The sequence below is a fragment of the Balaenoptera physalus genome, assembly GCF_965194825.1.
Source record: "Balaenoptera physalus genome assembly, chromosome: 2".
NCBI lineage: Eukaryota > Metazoa > Chordata > Mammalia > Artiodactyla > Balaenopteridae > Balaenoptera > Balaenoptera physalus.
This window is the reverse complement of record NC_138883.1, coordinates 60,775,202-60,794,079: the sequence shown is the minus strand read 5'-3', so window position 1 is coordinate 60,794,079 and position 18,878 is coordinate 60,775,202. Positions and strand designations below refer to the sequence as shown.

The 18,878-nt window shown below is 42.7% G+C and overlaps 1 protein-coding gene across 2 annotated transcripts; it reads left to right on the top strand.

Moving 5' to 3' along the window:
* Positions 1-311: 311 nt before the first annotated feature.
* SSTR1 (somatostatin receptor 1) lies at positions 312-6,749 on the top strand. 2 transcript variants are annotated; one of them, XM_082450904.1, is made up of 3 exons: positions 312-327; positions 800-964; positions 1,388-6,749. In XM_082450904.1, exon 3 carries the CDS (start codon positions 1,732-1,734, stop codon positions 2,902-2,904), a length of 1,173 nt encoding a protein of 390 aa, XP_082307030.1. In that variant the 5' UTR covers positions 312-327; positions 800-964; positions 1,388-1,731; the 3' UTR covers positions 2,905-6,749. The 2 variants fall into 2 exon arrangements, with proteins under 2 accessions (XP_082307030.1, XP_082307031.1); XM_082450905.1 differs by lacking the exon at positions 312-327 and having other exon boundaries at positions 636-964.
* Positions 6,750-18,878: the final 12,129 nt, after the last annotated feature.

The window sequence follows — 18,878 nt, the reverse complement described above, 5'->3', positions numbered from 1 at the left end:
ACTTGAAGGGATCTTGAAAAGAACTGGGGAGCTGGATGGAGTGATTCTTCTTTGGACTGGAAAGCCAAAGGGAGCCCAGACTAGGGATGGTGGAAAGTCCTAGAGATCCTTAAAAATCATGATAATTGAACTTTTTTTTTTTTTAAACACAGTAACTGTTCAGTTCCTAAATGAAGTCAGTGAGCTTTAGGCATGCCTACATTGATTTTTGTGTCTTAAAAGTTTAGGCACGTGGCACACATCCAGGGGCCTCAGAAAAGGCTGCAATCTTAAGTATTTCACGGAGAGACTCGAAGGTCGTCCGGATGTTCCTGGAGTTGGTGACAGGTCTGATCACCTGCCGGGCCCCGACTGGCATCCCTGCTCTCCCAGGCCTATACACTGTCCTCCCCCGGGGCCCACCAATTCTCCCGGGTACAAAGTACATCAGGGATGCGGGCGGAGCCTTTCCAAGCGGCGCAGCCGTATCTATACCCAGCGAACACCTAGACGGATTTCCAATATCGCGCCTGGCATGTTTGGGGTGGGGAGGGGGTGGGGAGGGGGCGGGGAGAGGGAGGCGGGGGGAGCCTCGGGCTCCTTCCGTGCCCCCGGGCGCGCGTCCTCCTTTCTGCAGTCGATTTTCCTCTGGGAGACGCAGGGGGCTCTGGGCACTACAAGCTGTATTAAGAGATTCGCAATGGTTTTCTCAGGCCTCCGAACGCTCCCTCCTCCCTCGAAGAGCTGCCTGCGGGGTTGTAACGCAGGAGTCCCTAACGCACAGTTGCTCTCCTTCTTCCTGCTAACGTTCGCGGCGTAGGGTCAGTTTCCGCGACTCTTCAGAGTATATCTGAGTGGGCGCCTGTGCTGGGGTCCCGCCCAAGGAAAGCAGTGGGACCGCACGAAGAACGTCAACGCGCTACCAGACCGCACAGGCACTTTGCACGGGCCACCTACGCGTCGGTCTGGAGGTACCGTGCCCTGGGTAAGGACTTCCGCAGCGGTTCTCAGGGGCAGGGCAGGCGGGGGCGGGAGGTGGGAGTTTGGGGCCCTGGACGACTGGACGGGAGTGGGTCCCCCAGGGTGGGGCAGCAACTGAGGGAAACGGAGATGAACTCCGGACATCCGTGCCTAGGGTCTGCTTCAGTCTTTGCTTCGGATGGAAGCAGGGTGGGATGGGACAGAATCTCCACGTTTGTTTCCCACCCACCCTCCAGGAAAGCGGAGAAACTCCCCAGGTCCCCCTGAAGGATGGGTAAAGGGGTGCTGCAGGGGAACCCCGGAAGCAGCTGCTCTAGTCGATCGGAGCTCAAAACTGGGAAGGAAAAAATTGGGCGAGGGGTGATAAGCCACCTATATCGCCTACCTCCCTCTCTTTCTCCGCCCACCCCCACCCCCATTTTCGTAGCTGCTGACGCGCGGGTGGTGCCCATTAATCATTCACCAGCCCACAGCCGCGGCAGTTAATGGCTGTGCCGCGCGGGGCTCTAGTCTCCCGGCCTCTCCTCTCCACGTTCCCGTGTGCCCAGGTGCCCTGGAGCGGCGAGCGGCTGCGCGCAGGCAGCCGCTGGGCGATGCGCTCCGCCGGCGCCGGTGGAGCCGCGCTCCCTGCGGTCTCTGAGCGCTTCCCCCAGGCGCCCAGCGGCTGTGAGCTGCGGGCGGACGGCCGGGGTGCCAAGTGACAGCGCAAGCGGCGGGGGCGCCAGGAGAACACCCCAGCCCTGGCAGCCCCATCGGCCCCCATCAGCTGAGATGTTCCCCAATGGCACCGCCTCCTCTCCCTCCTCTCCTAGCCCCAGCCCAGGCAGCTGTGGCGAAGGCGGAGGCAGCAGGGGCCCCGGGGCCGGAGCTGCAGACGGGATGGAGGAGCCGGGGCGAAATGCGTCCCAGAACGGGACCTTGAGCGAGGGCCAGGGCAGCGCTATCCTCATCTCTTTCATCTACTCCGTGGTGTGCCTGGTGGGGCTGTGTGGGAACTCCATGGTCATCTACGTGATCCTGCGCTACGCCAAGATGAAGACGGCCACCAACATCTACATCCTCAACCTGGCTATCGCCGATGAACTGCTCATGCTCAGCGTGCCCTTCTTGGTCACCTCCACGTTGCTTCGCCACTGGCCCTTCGGCGCGCTGCTCTGCCGCCTCGTGCTCAGCGTGGACGCAGTCAACATGTTCACCAGCATCTACTGTCTTACTGTGCTTAGCGTGGACCGCTACGTGGCCGTGGTGCACCCTATCAAGGCAGCACGCTACCGCCGGCCCACCGTGGCCAAGGTGGTGAATCTGGGCGTGTGGGTGCTATCGCTGCTCGTCATTCTGCCCATCGTGGTCTTCTCGCGCACGGCGGCCAACAGTGACGGCACGGTGGCCTGCAACATGCTCATGCCCGAGCCCGCCCAGCGCTGGCTGGTGGGCTTCGTGCTGTACACTTTTCTCATGGGCTTTCTGCTGCCCGTCGGGGCCATCTGCCTGTGCTACGTGCTCATCATCGCCAAAATGCGCATGGTGGCCCTCAAGGCCGGCTGGCAACAGCGCAAGCGCTCAGAGCGCAAGATCACCCTGATGGTGATGATGGTGGTGATGGTGTTTGTCATCTGCTGGATGCCTTTCTATGTGGTGCAGCTAGTCAACGTGTTCGCAGAGCAGGACGACGCCACGGTGAGCCAGCTGTCGGTCATCCTCGGCTATGCCAACAGCTGCGCCAACCCCATCCTCTATGGCTTCCTTTCAGACAACTTCAAGCGCTCTTTCCAGCGCATCCTTTGCCTCAGCTGGATGGACAACGCCGCCGAGGAGCCAGTCGACTACTACGCCACGGCCCTCAAGAGCCGCGCCTACAGTGTGGAGGACTTCCAGCCTGAGAACCTGGAGTCCGGCGGCGTCTTCCGTAATGGCACCTGCACGTCCCGGATCACTACTCTCTGAGCCCGGGCCAAGCAGGGGCTTTGTACCAAGAGAAGGGGAGGGTGAGGAGAAAGGAAGGTCGGGTGCGAGAGGTGAAAGTATTCCAGGAGTCAGGGTGCAATGGGAAAAGTGGGGCTAGGACACTGTGCGCTTCTGGTGGAGACCCGGGAAAGGCGCGCGACCAAGGTGGAATTGGACGCTTTGCTTATCAACTGGGAAGACTAGCGGGCCCCTTTCTCCTCTTTCGCTTCTTCCTCCCCTGCGATTGCACTTCTGCATCCCTCTTTGCTCCTCCCTTGGCAATTTCGGTCTTTTCTTTCCGCCCCGTCCTACCGGTGCAGATCGTGAACTTATTAACGTCGCCAACTCAGCCTGACCCTCAGCCCCGCCAGCCGTTGTTTCTGTTTAAGCTGAGCCACGGTTTACCGCCACGGGTTTCCCTCGGGAAAACCCAGCTGGCCCTCCGCCGCGCCCTGCAGGGCCCCTCGCTCGCCAGATTCTGCTTGATGCCTCTAGCGGAGTCTCGAGAACCACCACTCTCCCTTTCTGCAGCCCTACTGCAAAGGAAGTCAGACCTGAGAAGGATCTAGGCAGCAGGTCCTTTCTCCCACCCTCGGGTGAAGGAAGGTGCGCGCTTCGCCGAGCCCCTCCGCCCCTCCTACTCCACCCAGAGCGGAGCCAGGTGCTTAGTAAAATCGGTCCCGCGCTTCGAACCCCAGGCATCCTGCAGTCCTTATCCAAACCTCACTTTGGAGCAAAAAGGAGCTGAGAACAAGCGACTAGGGGTTTTTAAAAGATTCCGGGCTTTGGTGGGTGAGGAGGGCTTGTAATGGAAGCCACCCTCCCGCCCGCCTCACAAACGGCTCTTTTAGTTTCAAAGACCAAGAGCTAGGCACTCCCGGGGCGCTGGTCTGCATTAGTGCAGGAAGGACAGGGCGCACTTTCCCCGGGGGCCGCCCGGGAGCTTGGCTGCAGCTCCACTAGGCTTTCTCCTTCACCCAAGCTTCTGGAGGTGCACATCCAACAGTAACGACAGGCACCGGGCCGGGACCTCAGGTGACGGCTTCCCAGTCTCGGCCGATCCCGACCGCGTCGCCGCCACCTGCAGGTAGAGGATGCGGCCTGCCCGACCCCTGAGGGCTGCTGCCTTTCAAGCGGTGCCTAATAAGTTATTTTCTTGCTTAACATATTTATTTATTTATTTGTGGAGTTTGAAAATTGTGTCTCTGCTTTCCTTTTCTCCACTTGCCTAGCCCAGGGCCTTTTTCTTCGGGACACCGGCTATGGGGCGGGCGCGGAGGTGGCAGTGGGGAAAACTCTCTCCCCAAGGTCCCGTCCAAACCTTTCCTTTGTGCTAGGCCCTCTTTTCCTATCCTTTCCTCTAGCTTTTCTACTTTTGCTTGTGTTCAGTGAAGTTTGGAGAGTTTTTCGTACTTTTCTTATGTAGTCTCTTGTTTGTCTTATAGTAAGTACATAACGTGGGTTAGCCTTCTCCAATGCAGAGTGGAAAGTCCCGAACTCCTAGCTTTCAACATCACCCTACATATAATTTGAATATATACTATATTCAAATAATACATACTGTATTCAAATCATAATATACTCACATATTATATATATTTGTTTATCTTGCTCCCTTATCATGAGTCCGTGAAACAATTGCCAAATACAGTCACTAACAGTGGCAGGTGTGAGACTGGCTAGAACACTTTCAGATACGAGGGTTCAAGCAGCCCTCAAACTTAGAACTCGGAAATCTGATTCAGACAGACTTTAATCGGTGCCGAGGATTCCCCTGCTTATGTCCCTGCTTCCTCTAGGTTCCAGCATAGGTGATTCTAGCATACAATCTAGTTAACATGATCACTTCTTTTGAAGACATTGAAAGCAGAGTAATTTGTGTCTGTGTTTAATCTGACCACTTCATTGGAAGCCTGAGCAGGGCAAGGACCAATAATTTTACTTCTTTGTGTTTCCTGTATTGCTTTAGGATGCTGGCTTGTACATAGTAGGCACTAAATACATGTTTGTTGGTTGATTGTTTAAGTAAACCAGAGTGTATTGCAACAATCGGAGAGTTCTCAACATCTGGGGTTCTCAGGTTCCCTCACTGACATGATACACAATGGTTGAAATCACCATGGAAAAATATGTTTTGTGTATATTTGCTTCAAGAACATTGTGCTTTCCTGAAAGCAGCAACCAATAGTTAAAATGTCCCTAATGTTTTGTTTAATGAACAAATATGCTTTTGGTCATAAATTTGAAAGTTTAGATCTGTCATTTAAAAATCATGCATATTATTACTCCTTTGGAAAATAGATTTTTAATAGTTAAGAACAGTGAAATTTACAAATAAAAATCTTGATCACTATCCTCTTTTGAGGACACAGATCTAGTGCTCTTAACCTGTTACCACTGTAATATTAACTAAATAAACAAATGTATTATGTGGCTGCAAGTTGTCTGACTTTGCCATTGGAATTTTCCTGTTTCAACAGATTACTTAAAACACACAAATTGGCTTGGTTGCTCTTTCATAGATTTTAAGAAGAAAGATTTCGATTACCTTTGGAATTTTTACCAAGATTGAAGTTATAATTTGATTTTTTCTGGTAAAAAAAGTCTGTTAGTTCAAAGAGAGAGAGACAAAAAGAAAAAAAAAAAACTGAGTCAGTATGAATAGGATGTACTCTATGGTTTGCTGTTGTTACCAAACTAACTAGATGATATCACAGTCTCTCACAGATTAAATTACTGTCTGCCCTCATTTATGACCTCAGACTTTGTTGTGGGAGCTAAGTAATTGCTAATTTACATCCCAGGGAAAGGAAATGGAAGGAAAAAAAAAAAAAGTGATCACCTAAAGATGTTTCAGAGGGCAATAGGTAAAGGGAATATAAAAATCAGATTTCAACATAAAAGAAGAAAGACATATTCTATGCTTTGTTCAATGATGGCCATTTCCATCCCTGGAAGAATTTAAGAAGGTACTAAAGGAGTTTTTTTGTTTTTTGTTTTTTTAAACAGACTTTATTTTTTTAGAGTGATTTTATTTTCACAGCAAAATAAGGAGAAAGGAGTATTTTCCAAGCAGTGATTCCAGAAGCAGGGTAGGGGAACTGTGGCCTTCAAATACCTTCAAGTGCCTTGTAACTGTAGGCTTTATAGTTCTGTACATTATCTCAGCTGGACTTGTTTTTATTACTTTTAAAAGCTATAGCAAGGTGGCAAATTGAACTCATAACTTTGATGTGCAGAGAAAACATTTTGTTCTTTTGGTTTTAACTAATCTGAACATAATTCCAAGCCCCTTCCAACTGGTTAGCTGGGAGGAAAAATTAGATAAATGTTCAAACATCCAACTGAGCTGATAATTTAAATAGCTATTTTCAGAAAATTTCAACTGTCTCTCGGCTGGCCTCCCTTTCCCCTTTTATCATCTCTCAAATGGCTTTAGAGTGAATATTGGGAGAGACTTTGTGTCCCAATGGAGGAAGGGACGAGGTGGGGTCCTTGGAAAAGCAGCTCTATCTGCCCTTGGCTCTCTGGGAACTGGTCATTTGTCACCTGGATGATTCCTGGTTGCAGTTTGTTGAAATCAGCAGCTTTTGGAGCCTGTGATCTGACTTCTCAGCTTGGTGAGGGCTGCGCCACAGCTCCTGTGGGCTGCAACCCTCTCAGAGTCTTCTGGGGGTTCTCATACAGCCCACCAGCCTGGGGTCTACCCCTGCCTCTGAAAGCAGTGACCTGGCCCTGCCGCAGCAGGCAGCCCTGTGGTGAGCCTCTTCGCTCAGTGACCACAGGGGGTCTAGGGTGGCTCTGGACTGGTGACCCTCAGGAACTCTTCTGGCTGATAACTTTTTCTGTGGCTCTGTCTCAGGTAACTTTTTCTGTGGCTCTGTCTCAGGTCTTTTGCATCTCTCCTTACCTTTGTCAACCTCACTCATGAAAAACATTCCACACACCCTGCATCCGTGTTACACTAGAGGAAACGCATACGACTTGAGTCCTTGAGTCTTAGCCTTTGATGTGTGAAGGCAGGAAAAAAAGAATTTAGAAATCTCTAGGCAACCTCTATCCCCCCTGCCTCACCTGATTCCCAAGCCTTTCTGCACGGCCTAGAAGTTGGAAACAAGCTCTCTCTTATGCTAAGGCGATGAGCCTCACCTCGGGGTGAGAGACAGCAATGAAACATTGATGGAGGAAGGTAAAATGTATCAGTTTAATGTCCTTGCTCTCTCTCTTACTGGGGACCTCTGTGTTCTCAGAGTGGAATTTCTGAGGCCATCTTCTCCCCCCAAGAATGGCCCAAGAAAGGATGGATCACGTTTGAAAATCTTTGATGCTTCATCCAATTTAACACTGACCATTGAAAAATGCTGAATGTATGGTTTGGGCCTGAGGAAAAAGGCAAGGAGTTCTCCTGGAAAATATTATGCAAGGTACATTTTTTAAAATTGTGATATATTCCCAACATGTTTTAAACAAACAATAGAGATGTCATATTTATATCAATCTTCTAAAAAACACTTTGGTAGTAGGGTTATGTCTTGCAAATCTTGTTCATTCCCTTCTCCATTCTAGCGTGCCACATCAGAGAGGTTAGGTCCTTAACTATAATGATTCATAGACAGTTGCATAATTGTTACAGTAGTGTGTGCTTTAAAAACAAGGTATTGCAAAGTCTGTGCTGCTGTCTTGCTGCACCATACATCTCTGAGCCCATGAGAACCTCTTCCACATATTCAGACGGATATCTTGCTTTTCATTCAACACATTTCATTTGTTGGTGTTAAAAGAAGGCAGAGAGGTTCAACATTGTTACATGGTTTCCAAAGATGGAGGCAGGTGCCCATATAATGTTATAAGTGATTATTTACTGCTTTGCTGAATATCTGGAGATAGGGTACTGTATTGAGTGTACTCCTGAGAGAACTGCCTTAGGGATGATCAGATACATCCAGCTTCTGATTTCACCCATAAGGAGAAGGAAGGTGCTCCTGCAGTGATGACACAGCTTGTGAACAGAAGCAACCAGTTCAAACTAAAATATCAAAACACCTGCTTGTCAAACTGTTGGGTAGAGAAAAGCATCATTTAAAAAGGAGATATAATTTTATCTAAAAGCCCTTTGGTAAAATGTTCACTTTGATGATAAACTTAACTATTGTCAAAACATATATCAAACGCAATCTTCTTGGCCTAAAGCTGGAAATATTATACTTATTTAAGGCTGAGACTATAGGCATGCTTCTAAAATTCTTTGGAATAATAATGAGCTTAAGACTCTAAAAATAAATACCTCTTTAAGCCAGACTGATTCAAGTCTTCAGTTTTGAGTGGACAAGATGTATAAAATGAAATGAGATGTGGCCATCAGCTAACATACTATCTCTGCAGCGGAATTCAACTCTATGCCCCTCCTCAGCACCTACATGCCGGGACCAGACACAGACCACGACCTCCAGTGCTCCCAGCTTTAAAAATTTAAGAAAGATTTACTATGTCTCAGACTCCATTTGGAGGGAGACTTATTAGGGAGATGCTGTAGAATAGCACTTTTTCTGTAAAAAGTTCTGACTTTCACAATAATAATACCTGTATCAAAAGACAACCAATACTTCATTTAAATTTAAAGAGAGAGAGAGGAAAAAAAAATCTGAGACAAGATAGGCAAGCAGGAAAATATTTTACGATAACACATGTGACTTGCATGATTATTCTAGGAAAGGCTGCCCAAATATTGATGAACAGTAACTCTCAATAGTGTTCTTTCTGTCTCTATAACCCTTGAACAATTCATTAATCTAGCTAATATTATTAGCAGTGGCAAAATGTCTATTCAAAGTCAATAATTAAATTAAACATTCTCCTTCATGTCCAATGAGCCACTGTAACTAGCAAAATCAACCAGATGTCTGCATGTCTATTTCAAAATACCCTCAAGTCTCCCTATATAAAACTCGGTGTGGCATCTGAACTTAAACACACACAAGGTAATTAATTAAGCAAAAAGGGATTTCTTAGGTAATAACTGGTGAAACAGAACTTCAGACCTCTGCCCCCCACCTCCTTTCCCTTTTAAGTTCCCATTTCCTAACTCTCCTCCCCCTAGCCTGGGACTCTTTGTTTTCTGACTTTTCCCACTTCTCCCAATAGAGCTTTTCTCAGAATTTCTTTTGATTTGTAGTTTACATCACTGACTAGGCTTCAGGTGTTATTTTCCAGAGACAAAGCTTTTTAATAAGGACATAGTATCAGAAGGTCAGGCAGCAGTATCCTTGAAATTATATGTTTCTAAGGCAAATATTTCTTAACAAGTGGTCTATAGCCCTGCATCAGAATCACCCAAGAACTTAAAAAATGTATGTTCTCTATGCTCCACCTTAGAGATTTTGATTCATTAGGTCTGGGGTGAGCCTTGGTATTTCTAAAGTACTTTCAAGTTTGAGAAGTAGTGATTTAACTGTTAAGAGCGTGGAGTCAGCCATCAGCAGACTGGCTCTGCTTTCTTCATTAGGTGATACTGGGCGAGGTAATCTCCATGACGCACATTCATCTGTAAGATCAGGGTAATAATACCTCCATTATAGGGCTATTATGATGAGAGGATGCATGTCCAACGCCAAGCCAGTCAGAACTCTTTTAGTTGTGAATGAACGAAAACCTAATTAGCTCACATAACTGAACATTCTCGAGGAAGATCTGGCTTCACAGTGTACTTGATCTGTAACTCGGTACGATCTTTTTTTTCTTCAGTCTCCTTTTCTCATCTCTGACTTTCTCAATCTTGGCTCTATTTTCAGATTGGCTATTCCTGTGTAATTACAGACAGCTGCAGAAAACTGAAACATGACATTTTTCCAGGTTCAAATTTCAGGGGAAATAGTAAAAATGATTCTCCTTAATTAGACTGTCTGAGATCATGTATTTGTTGGGAGGCATCCCTCCATGTGTCTCTCACCCTCCATGCACCCTGCTGGGTAGGCCAAGAATATGAGGCACTGACGACTTTTTACCTAGATTATTTCTCAAGGTTGTGTTCGCAGCAAGCAATCTTGAGCAAGGACAAAGAGAAGGCTTGATTACTGCTTACTATGAATTGGTGGTTTTCCCAAGATCAGTGTCCCTCAGCTGTGACACAGACCCATTGCTTCACACCATCCATCTGGGCTCACACTGCCTCACCCCCGTGAGAATCAGGGGCAAATGGAACTAAGGCAAATCGTGTTGCTTACTGGCTGCACAGTTCTTTGTCTCTGACTCAGAAATCTTGTGTCTTCTGCTGGCATCAATGAAATAGCAACAGACCAATTTATTAGCTTGTAAGTAGAGTAAAATCAAATTCCAGATCCTGATAGTATCTACCACTGAATCCATTAGCCCGGCCTGGGGGTTATGGTTGGCTGGGCTTGCGTGATACATTCTACTTTTGGAGCTGGGAGTGTCAACTCCACCCAGAAGTGGGAGGGGCAGTGGGACAGCTCCCAGGAAGAAAAGTTATATACAATTACCCAGAGTAGATAATGAAGGGTATGTTATGTGGCAAAAATAAAATTAAATAAGAATCATCTACAAATGCCAGGCACAGATTCAGGAGCCATATATATATGTCAGATTCTATTTTTATTAGTGTATCTGCAGAGGAAGTAGAAAATTAAAGTGAGTCAGGTTTTAAAATTCTTCTATTTGACCTAGCCATATATTTAAGTATTAAATAAGTATTAAATACTTTAATATACAAAACTTTACATCATTTCTTTAAATGTAAGAACATATGAAAGTTTAGCAAAATTTATTTTTATTTATGTAATAAAATGATAAAGAAAATTAGTGATATTATTTATTTGGGAAATTCAAAATATCTCACAAACTATACTTATGGATTCCATAGGATGTTAAGAAAATGAATCACCCTGTGCATCAGATTCTACATCTTTAAAATGAGGATGATTAGACATCAATCCAGATTAGTAACAATTTATTACATTCCTATAAGATTAATGACATTAAATATATTTTAAAATAAGGTTATAAAGGCATTTTTATGTTACACAGAGCACACAGTTAAGCATATTGAGATGGCATTGAGATCAGGAACACATATGAACATCATGAGGTGATATACAAAGGTCTGTATATCAGATACTAAAATATAGCTCAAGCTATATCTTATCATCAGCAATTGGGAAAATGTTAGCTGTAAATACAGTGTTAAGTAAAGAAATAAGATAGCCCACTGCAGCCAGAAGCAGGTACCAATGATTAGTAAAATAATATCCAGATATATGGATTTCCTTCTGTTTTACTGTGGCTTACAAATACATCTGTGTGCCACTTATTTGGGGCCTGAAATATCATCACAAAGATAACCAACTGCCACGAATTAGACTGACAGTTTCAGCTCCCCTCGATTTTATAGCAGTTACATAAAACTGTCAGTAACCGGAGTTTAAAATATAGCAGCAGGGCAGGCAGGGAAGAAAAGAGAAGTCATATTTACTCAGTATCTACTTTGTAAGTGATACATTTTGCCAGATGCTTTTACATGCTATCTCATTTGGCCTTCACCAAAATTCCTATGAACTAGAAATCTCCATTTCTCTTACAAAGCAAGGAAAGAGAGAGAGAGAAACACACGAAAAACATTTTAAAAAACCCCTACCCCCCACTTTTCTAGCATGCTAAAGCTGGTAGTTGACAGAACCAGGACTAAAAGGCACACCTATTGGCTCCAACATGATCCTTCTACCCTACAGTTAAAGTCTTTTTAAATGGCACGCAGATTCCATTCCACAAACTACACAGAAATGGGAAAAGTCTGACTAGCGCCTCAAGCTTTACAAACCATAGTGACCAAAAATCAGATCAACACGCTACTCACGGTCCATACCTAAGGAGAAAAAATGAAATAAATTACTGGTGAATACTAAAGAAACTCTAATATTCCTCACAGAGACAATCAGTTTGTCTACAAGAAAGACCAGTTTCACCTCTAAGTCGAATGCGGCCGTGTCAGGACCCGCTCCAGACAGGAGACGGCGTAGCACAGTGATTAAGAGGGTGGGGTTAGAAATCAGAACGCCTAGTTTAGAATCCTGGCTTTGAAAATCACCGACTATGTCACTATGGGCAGGTTATTTACCCACTCATGCTTCGTATATCTTAATTAAAAAATAAGAATAAAAATAATTTCTGCCCCATAATGTTAGCAAAGTGACAGCAAGTCTTTTCAGCATTTTTTTATGTACTTCAATAATCCTTTTCATTTATATACCTATCAGAGACATAGCGATAGTTCGAGAACAATGAAAACCAGAAACAGTTTTCTTTTCACTTATGAAGATACAATAAACATGTTTCAATTATTAGGAATTAAATAATTAAGAAACATTAAAATAATTATCAGATACTACAACTTTAATGTCCATTAGAACGGGACAAAACCCCAGAGTTTAGAAGGCAAAATTCTAGATGAGCAACATTAATTCAGTCCCATAAACTACTATAAACAGCTTTTAGGACATTAGTAACAGTTAGGATTTTTTTTCCCTCTCTATTTAAACTAGTAAGTTGTTCTGCTGTAACAATAGTGTAAAGTGATTGGAAAGCATTAAACTAAAATCTTTTTACCTAGTACTCTGTCAATTAAGAGGTCATGTCATTTGGCAGGATACCAATTGAATACCCTGAGTTAGTCAAATGAATAGAGTCTAGTTAAGGAGAGATGAGAAACTCAGAAAAAAAAATTCTTCCCAAATATTAAAAACTGATTTATTAAAATAGAAAACAATTTATCTGCTTATAATTTTTTCTTGTAAGTTATCTCGAATCCATGAGCAGGAGGAGTAGTATGCAAAACGAAGAGGTAAATATGCAAAGCACGATTTCAAACAGCTGTGGAAACTTTTAAGCTGGGGTCTGCCAAGGTTTTTTGTTTATTTTAATGAGTGCTCTCTCACCTGCAGCTGCATCACTCACCCCATTTGCAAACCAAGGCTGGGTCTATAAAGAATAAAATTGACTGCATCCATTCCTCTGAGAGTTAATCCTTTTCCTATGGCAATATCTTCTCCAAAGTGAGAATCTCTAGAATCATCACCACCAATATCCGGTTACATCCCATTTCAAAATGAAATAAAACCGACTCCACTCTAACTTAAACATATATTCAAGTTTTCCTATTGTATTTTTTTTTCCCCCTGACAAAAGCACAGGGGAAACCAAGGGGAAGCATTTGGCAAGCCAAGTGATGGGTTTTTGCAAAGATGGTCAACAGCATGAGGAGGATGAAGGTCAACCAGGATTTGCTAGGGCAAGAACTAGTTCTTGCTCTCTCTTCCTAAAGCACTGACGGCAGGAACCTAATTTCCCAGTTGTATTCCATTAGTCAGTCTATAGACTCCCTATGGGTTATTCATCTTCGATTCCTCAGTGCCTACCCTGCCATCTGAAAGGTCACAGTACCCAGCAGTTTGGAGCAGGAACTGTGGAGCTCGGCCACTTAATAGTTCAGGTAAATGACTTCATATCGTCACCTTAGCTTTAGTTTCCTCATCTGTAAAATAGGGGAAACAGTAGAACCTACATCATAGGGTTGTTATGAAGGTTAAATAAGTTAATATTTGTAAAGTACTCAGAACAATACTTGGCACATGGTGAGTTTTCTAACATTCAGCAAAATACCATTACATTAAATTGATGGATTTATTAAGACAAGGCAAAGACTTGAAGTCACTGATTTTGGTACTGGGGCCATTACTTACATCTTGAGTGTTTCTCTCCCTGCCTTTAGTCTTCTGGAGTCTTCCCCACATAAGCATCTCACTCTCACAGGTCAACTAATTTTTCTAAAGTACAAGTTGTTATTGACTTACTATGAAATCCTTAATCCCAAGTGTGTTGGCTTTCTAGTGGGAGATAGTAACAATGGTTCCTTAACCTGGCTGCACATCAAACACACTTAGGAAGACTTTTAAAAACATATAATCCTAATGCCTAGCTTAGGAAACTCTTGAAAATAAAGCTTAAGCATCATTTGGAAACAAGGTTTCCACAGGATTCTGATACAGGTGGTTTCACTAACTGGTATTGAATCTCAATTATAGATTTAAAAGACTTCATAAAGGAAAGCATTGCATTTCTAGTGAAGAAATTTTGAGTGCTGTGATTAGTCTATTAGTGGTGGAGGTGTATTTTGCAGTATGGGACCTTCTTTGGTCCTTCAAATTGCACGATACCACCATCAGAATTGCCTGGCACTCCAGTGGCTCTTCAGAAGCCTTCTGTAAATCTCCTAAGTACAAGAGTATTGTTGTCAACCCCTCTTTTACTGGTATCATTTTCAAGGGTGATGGAAAATATTCATCCTGACATTCTTCTTCTTTGATATTCTTCCTGCAAGACACTTCTCTTCATGGGAACCAGATTTTGTAAATGTGTAAGTTTCTGTAGCTTTCCTTTCCATATCCTTCAATACTCCCTCGGGTCTTGGTTCATGCCCCATCAGTTATTTAAATTAAAAAAAGAGTATAGATGGCGAGGAGTAAGACGTGGAGATCACCATCCTCCCCACAAATATATCAGAAATACATCTACATGTGGATCAACTCCTACAGAACACCTACTGAACGCTGGCAGAAGACCTCAGACTTCCCAAAAGAACAGATGCTCTCAGGCGACCTACACGCAGAGGCGGGGCCAATCCAAAGCTGAACCCCAGGAGCTTGGGAACAAAGAAGAGAAAGGGAAATCTCTCCCAACAGCCTCAGGAGCAGTGGATTAAATCTCCACAATCAACTTGATGTACCCTGCATCTGCGGAATACCTGAATAGACAACGAATCATCCCAAAACTGAGGCAGTGGACTTTGGGAGCAACTGTAGACTTGGGGTTTGCTGTATGAGACTGACGGGTTTCTGGTTTTATGTTTATCTTAGTTTAGTATTTAGAGTTTATTATCACTGGTAGATTTGTTTATTGATTTGGTTGCTCTCTTCCTTTTTTTTGTTATATATAGATATATATATTTTTTTGTCCTTTTTCTCTTCTGGTGAGTGTGTATGTGTATGATTCTTTGTATGATTGTGTCTTTATAGCTTTGTTTTACCATTTGTCCTAGGAGTCTATCTGTCCTTTTTTTTTTTTTTTTTAATATAGTTTTTAGCGCTTGTTATCATAGGTGGATTTGTTTTTTGGTTTGGTTGCTCTCTTCTTTCTTTTTTCTTATTACTTTTTAATTTTTTTAATTTTAATAATTAAAAAAATTATTTTAATAATTTTATTTATTTTTCTTTTCTTTTTTTCTTTCTTTCTTTGTTTTTTTCTCCCTTTTCTTCTGAGCTGTGTGGTTGATGGTCTTGGTGCTCTGGCTGGGTGTCAGGCCTGTGCCTATGAGGTGGGAGAGCCGAGTTCAGGACATTGCTCCACCAGAGACCTCCCAGCTCCATGTAATATCAAATGGCGAAAGCTTTCCCAGAGATCTCCATCTCAACACTAAGACCCAGCTCCACTCAAAGACCAGCAAGCCACAGTGCTGGACACCCTATGCCAAACAACTAGAAAGACAGGAACACAACACCACCCATTAGCAGACAGGCTGCCTAAAATCATAATACGGTCACAGATGCCCCAAAAAACACCACCGGACGTGGTGCCCTCCAACAGAAAGACAAGATCCAGCCTCATCCACCAGAACACAGGCACCAGTCCCCTCCACCAGGAAGCCTACCCACTGAACCAACCTTAGCCACTGGGGGCAGAAACCAAAAACAACGGGAACTATGAACCAGCAACCTGTGAAAAGTAGACTCCAAACACAGTAAGTTAAGCAAAATGAATAGACAGAAAAACACACAGCAGATGAAGGAGCAAGGTAAAAACCCACCAGACCAAATAAATGAAGAGGAAATAGGCAGTCTACCTGAAAAAGAATTCAGAGTAATGATAGTAAAGATGATCCAAAACCTTGGAAATAGAATGGAGAAAATACAAGAAACGTTTAACGAAGACTTAGAAGAACTAAAGAGCAAAGAAATAATGATGAACAACACAATAAATGAAATTAAAAATTCTCTAGAAGGAATCAATAGCAGAATAACTGAGGATAAGTGACCTAGAAGATAAAATAGTGGAAATAACTACTGCAGAGCAGAATAAAGACAAAAGAATGAAAAAAATTGAGGACAGTCTTAGAGACTTCTGGGACAACATTAAACACACCAACTTTCAAATTATAGGGTTCCCAGAAGAAGAAGAGAAAAAGAAAGGGACTGAGAAAATATCTGAAGAGATTATAGTTGAAAACTCCCCTAATATGGGAAAGGAGATAGTCAATCAAGTACAGGAAGCGCAGAGAGTCCCATACAGGATAAATACAGGGAGAAACATGCCAAGACACACATTAATCAAACTATCAAAAATTAAACACAAAGAAAAAATAATAAAAGCAGCAAGGGAAAAACAGCAATAACATACAACAGAATCCCCATAAGGTTAACAGCTGATCTTCCAGCAGAAACTCTGCAAGCCAGAAGGGAGTGGCAAGACATATTTAGTGATGAAAGGGAAAAACCTACAACCAAGATTACTCTACCCAGCAAGGATCTCATTCAGATTCGACAGAGAAATTAAAACCTTTACAGATCAGCAAAAGCTAAGAGAATTCAGCACCACCAAACCAGCTTTACAACAAATACTAAAGGAACTTCTTTAGGCAGAAAACACAAGAGGAGGAAAAGACCTACAGTAACAAACCCAAAACAATTAAGAAAATGGTAATAGGAACATACATATTGATAATTACCTTAAATGTAAATGGATTAAATGCTCCCACTAAAAGACATAGATTGGCTGAATGGATACAAAAGCAAGACCCATATATATGCTGTCTATAAGAGACTCACTTCAGACCTAGGGACACATACAGACTGAAAGTGAGGGGATGGAAAAAGATATACATGCAAATGGAAATCAAAAGAAAGCTGGAGTAGCATTCTCATATCAGACAAAACAGACTTTAAAATAAAGACTATTACAAGAGACAAAGAAGGACACTACATAATGATCAAGGGATCAATCCAAGAAGAAGATATAACAATTGTAAATATTTATGCACCCAACACAGAAGCACCTCAATACATTAGGCAAATGCTAACAGCCATAAAGGGGGAAATCGACAGTAACACAATCATAGTAGGGGACTTTAACACCCCACTTTCACCAATGGACAGAGCATCCAAAATGAAAATAAATAAGGAAACACAAGCTTTAAATGATACATTAAACAAGATGGACTTAATTGATATTTATAGGACATTCCATCCAAAAATAACAGAACACACTTTCTTCTCAAGTGCTCGTGGGACATTCTCCAGGATAGATCATATCTTGGGCCACAAATCAAGCTGGTAAATTTAAGAAAATTGAAAGCATATCAAGTGTCTTTTCTGAGCACAATACTATGAGACTAGATATCAATTACAGGAATAAAATCTGTAAAAAATACAGATACATGGAGGCTAAACAATACATTACTAAATAACCAAGAGACCACTGAAGAAATCAAAGAGGAAATCAAAAAATACCTAGAAACAAATGACAATGAAAACACGACGACCCAAAACCTATGTGATGCAGCAGAAGCAGTTCTAAGAGGGAAGTTTGTAGCAATACAATCCTACCTCAAGAAACAAGAAACATCTCAAATAAACAACCTAACTTACACCTAAAGCAATTAGAGAAAGAAGAACAAGAAACCCCCAGAGTTAGCAGAAGGATCATAAAGATCAGATCATAAATAAATGAAAAAGAAATGAAGGAAACAATAGCAAAGATCAATAAAACTAAAATCTGGTTTTTTGAGAAGGTAAACAAAATTGATAAAACATTAGCCAGACTCATCAAGAAAGAAAGGGAGAAGACTCAAATCAATAGAATTAGAAATGAAAAAGGAGAAGTAACAACTGACACTACAGAAATACAAAGGATCATGAGAGATGACTACAAGCAACCCTATGCCAATAAAATGGACAACCTGGAAGCAATGGACAAATTCTTAGAAAAGCAAAACTTTCCTAGACTGAACCAGGAAGAAATAGAAAATCAAAAACAGACCAATCACAGGCACTGAAATTGAGACTGTGATTAAAAATCTTCCAACAAACAAAATCCCAGGACTAGATGGCTTCACAGGCGAATTCAATCAAAAATTTCGAGAACAGCTAACACCTATCCTTCTCAAACTCTTCCAAAATATAGCAGAGGGAGGACCACTCCCAAACTCATTCTACGAGGCCACCATCACCCTGATACCAAAACCAGACAAAGATATCACAAAGAAAGAAAACTAGAAGCCAATATCACTGATGAACATAGATTCAAAAATCCTCAACAAAATACTAGCAAACAGAATCCAACAGCACATTAAAAGGATCATACACCATGATCAAGTTGGGTTTATCCCAGGAATGCAAAGATTCTTCAGTATATGCAAATCAATCAATGTGATAAACCATATTAACAAATTGAAGGAGAAAAACCATATGATCATCTAAATAGATGCAGAAAAAGCTTTCGACAAAATTCAACTCCCATTTATGATAAAAACCCTCCAGAAAGTAGGCATAGAGGGAATTTACCTCAACATAATAAAGGCCATATATGACAAACCCACAGCAAACATCGTTCTCAAAGGGGAAAAACTGAAACCATTTCCTCTAAGATCAGGAACAAGACAAGGTTGCTCACCCTCACCACTATTATTCAACATAGTTTTGGAAGTTTTAGCCACAGCAATCAGAGAAGAAATAAAAGGAATACAAATCAGAAAAGGAGAAGTAAATCTGTCACTGTTTGCAGATAACACGATACTATATATAGAGAATCCTAAAGATGCTACCAGAAAACTACTAGAGCTAATCAATGAATTTGGTAAAGTAGCAGGATAGAAAATTAATGCACAGAAATTTCTTGCAATCCTATACACTAATGAT

Bases quoted from the DNA above. Each gene is read 5' to 3' on its own strand.
- SSTR1 (XM_082450904.1), top strand. From the start codon at position 1,732: ATGTTCCCCAATGGCACCGCCTCCTCTCCCTCCTCTCCTAGCCCCAGC.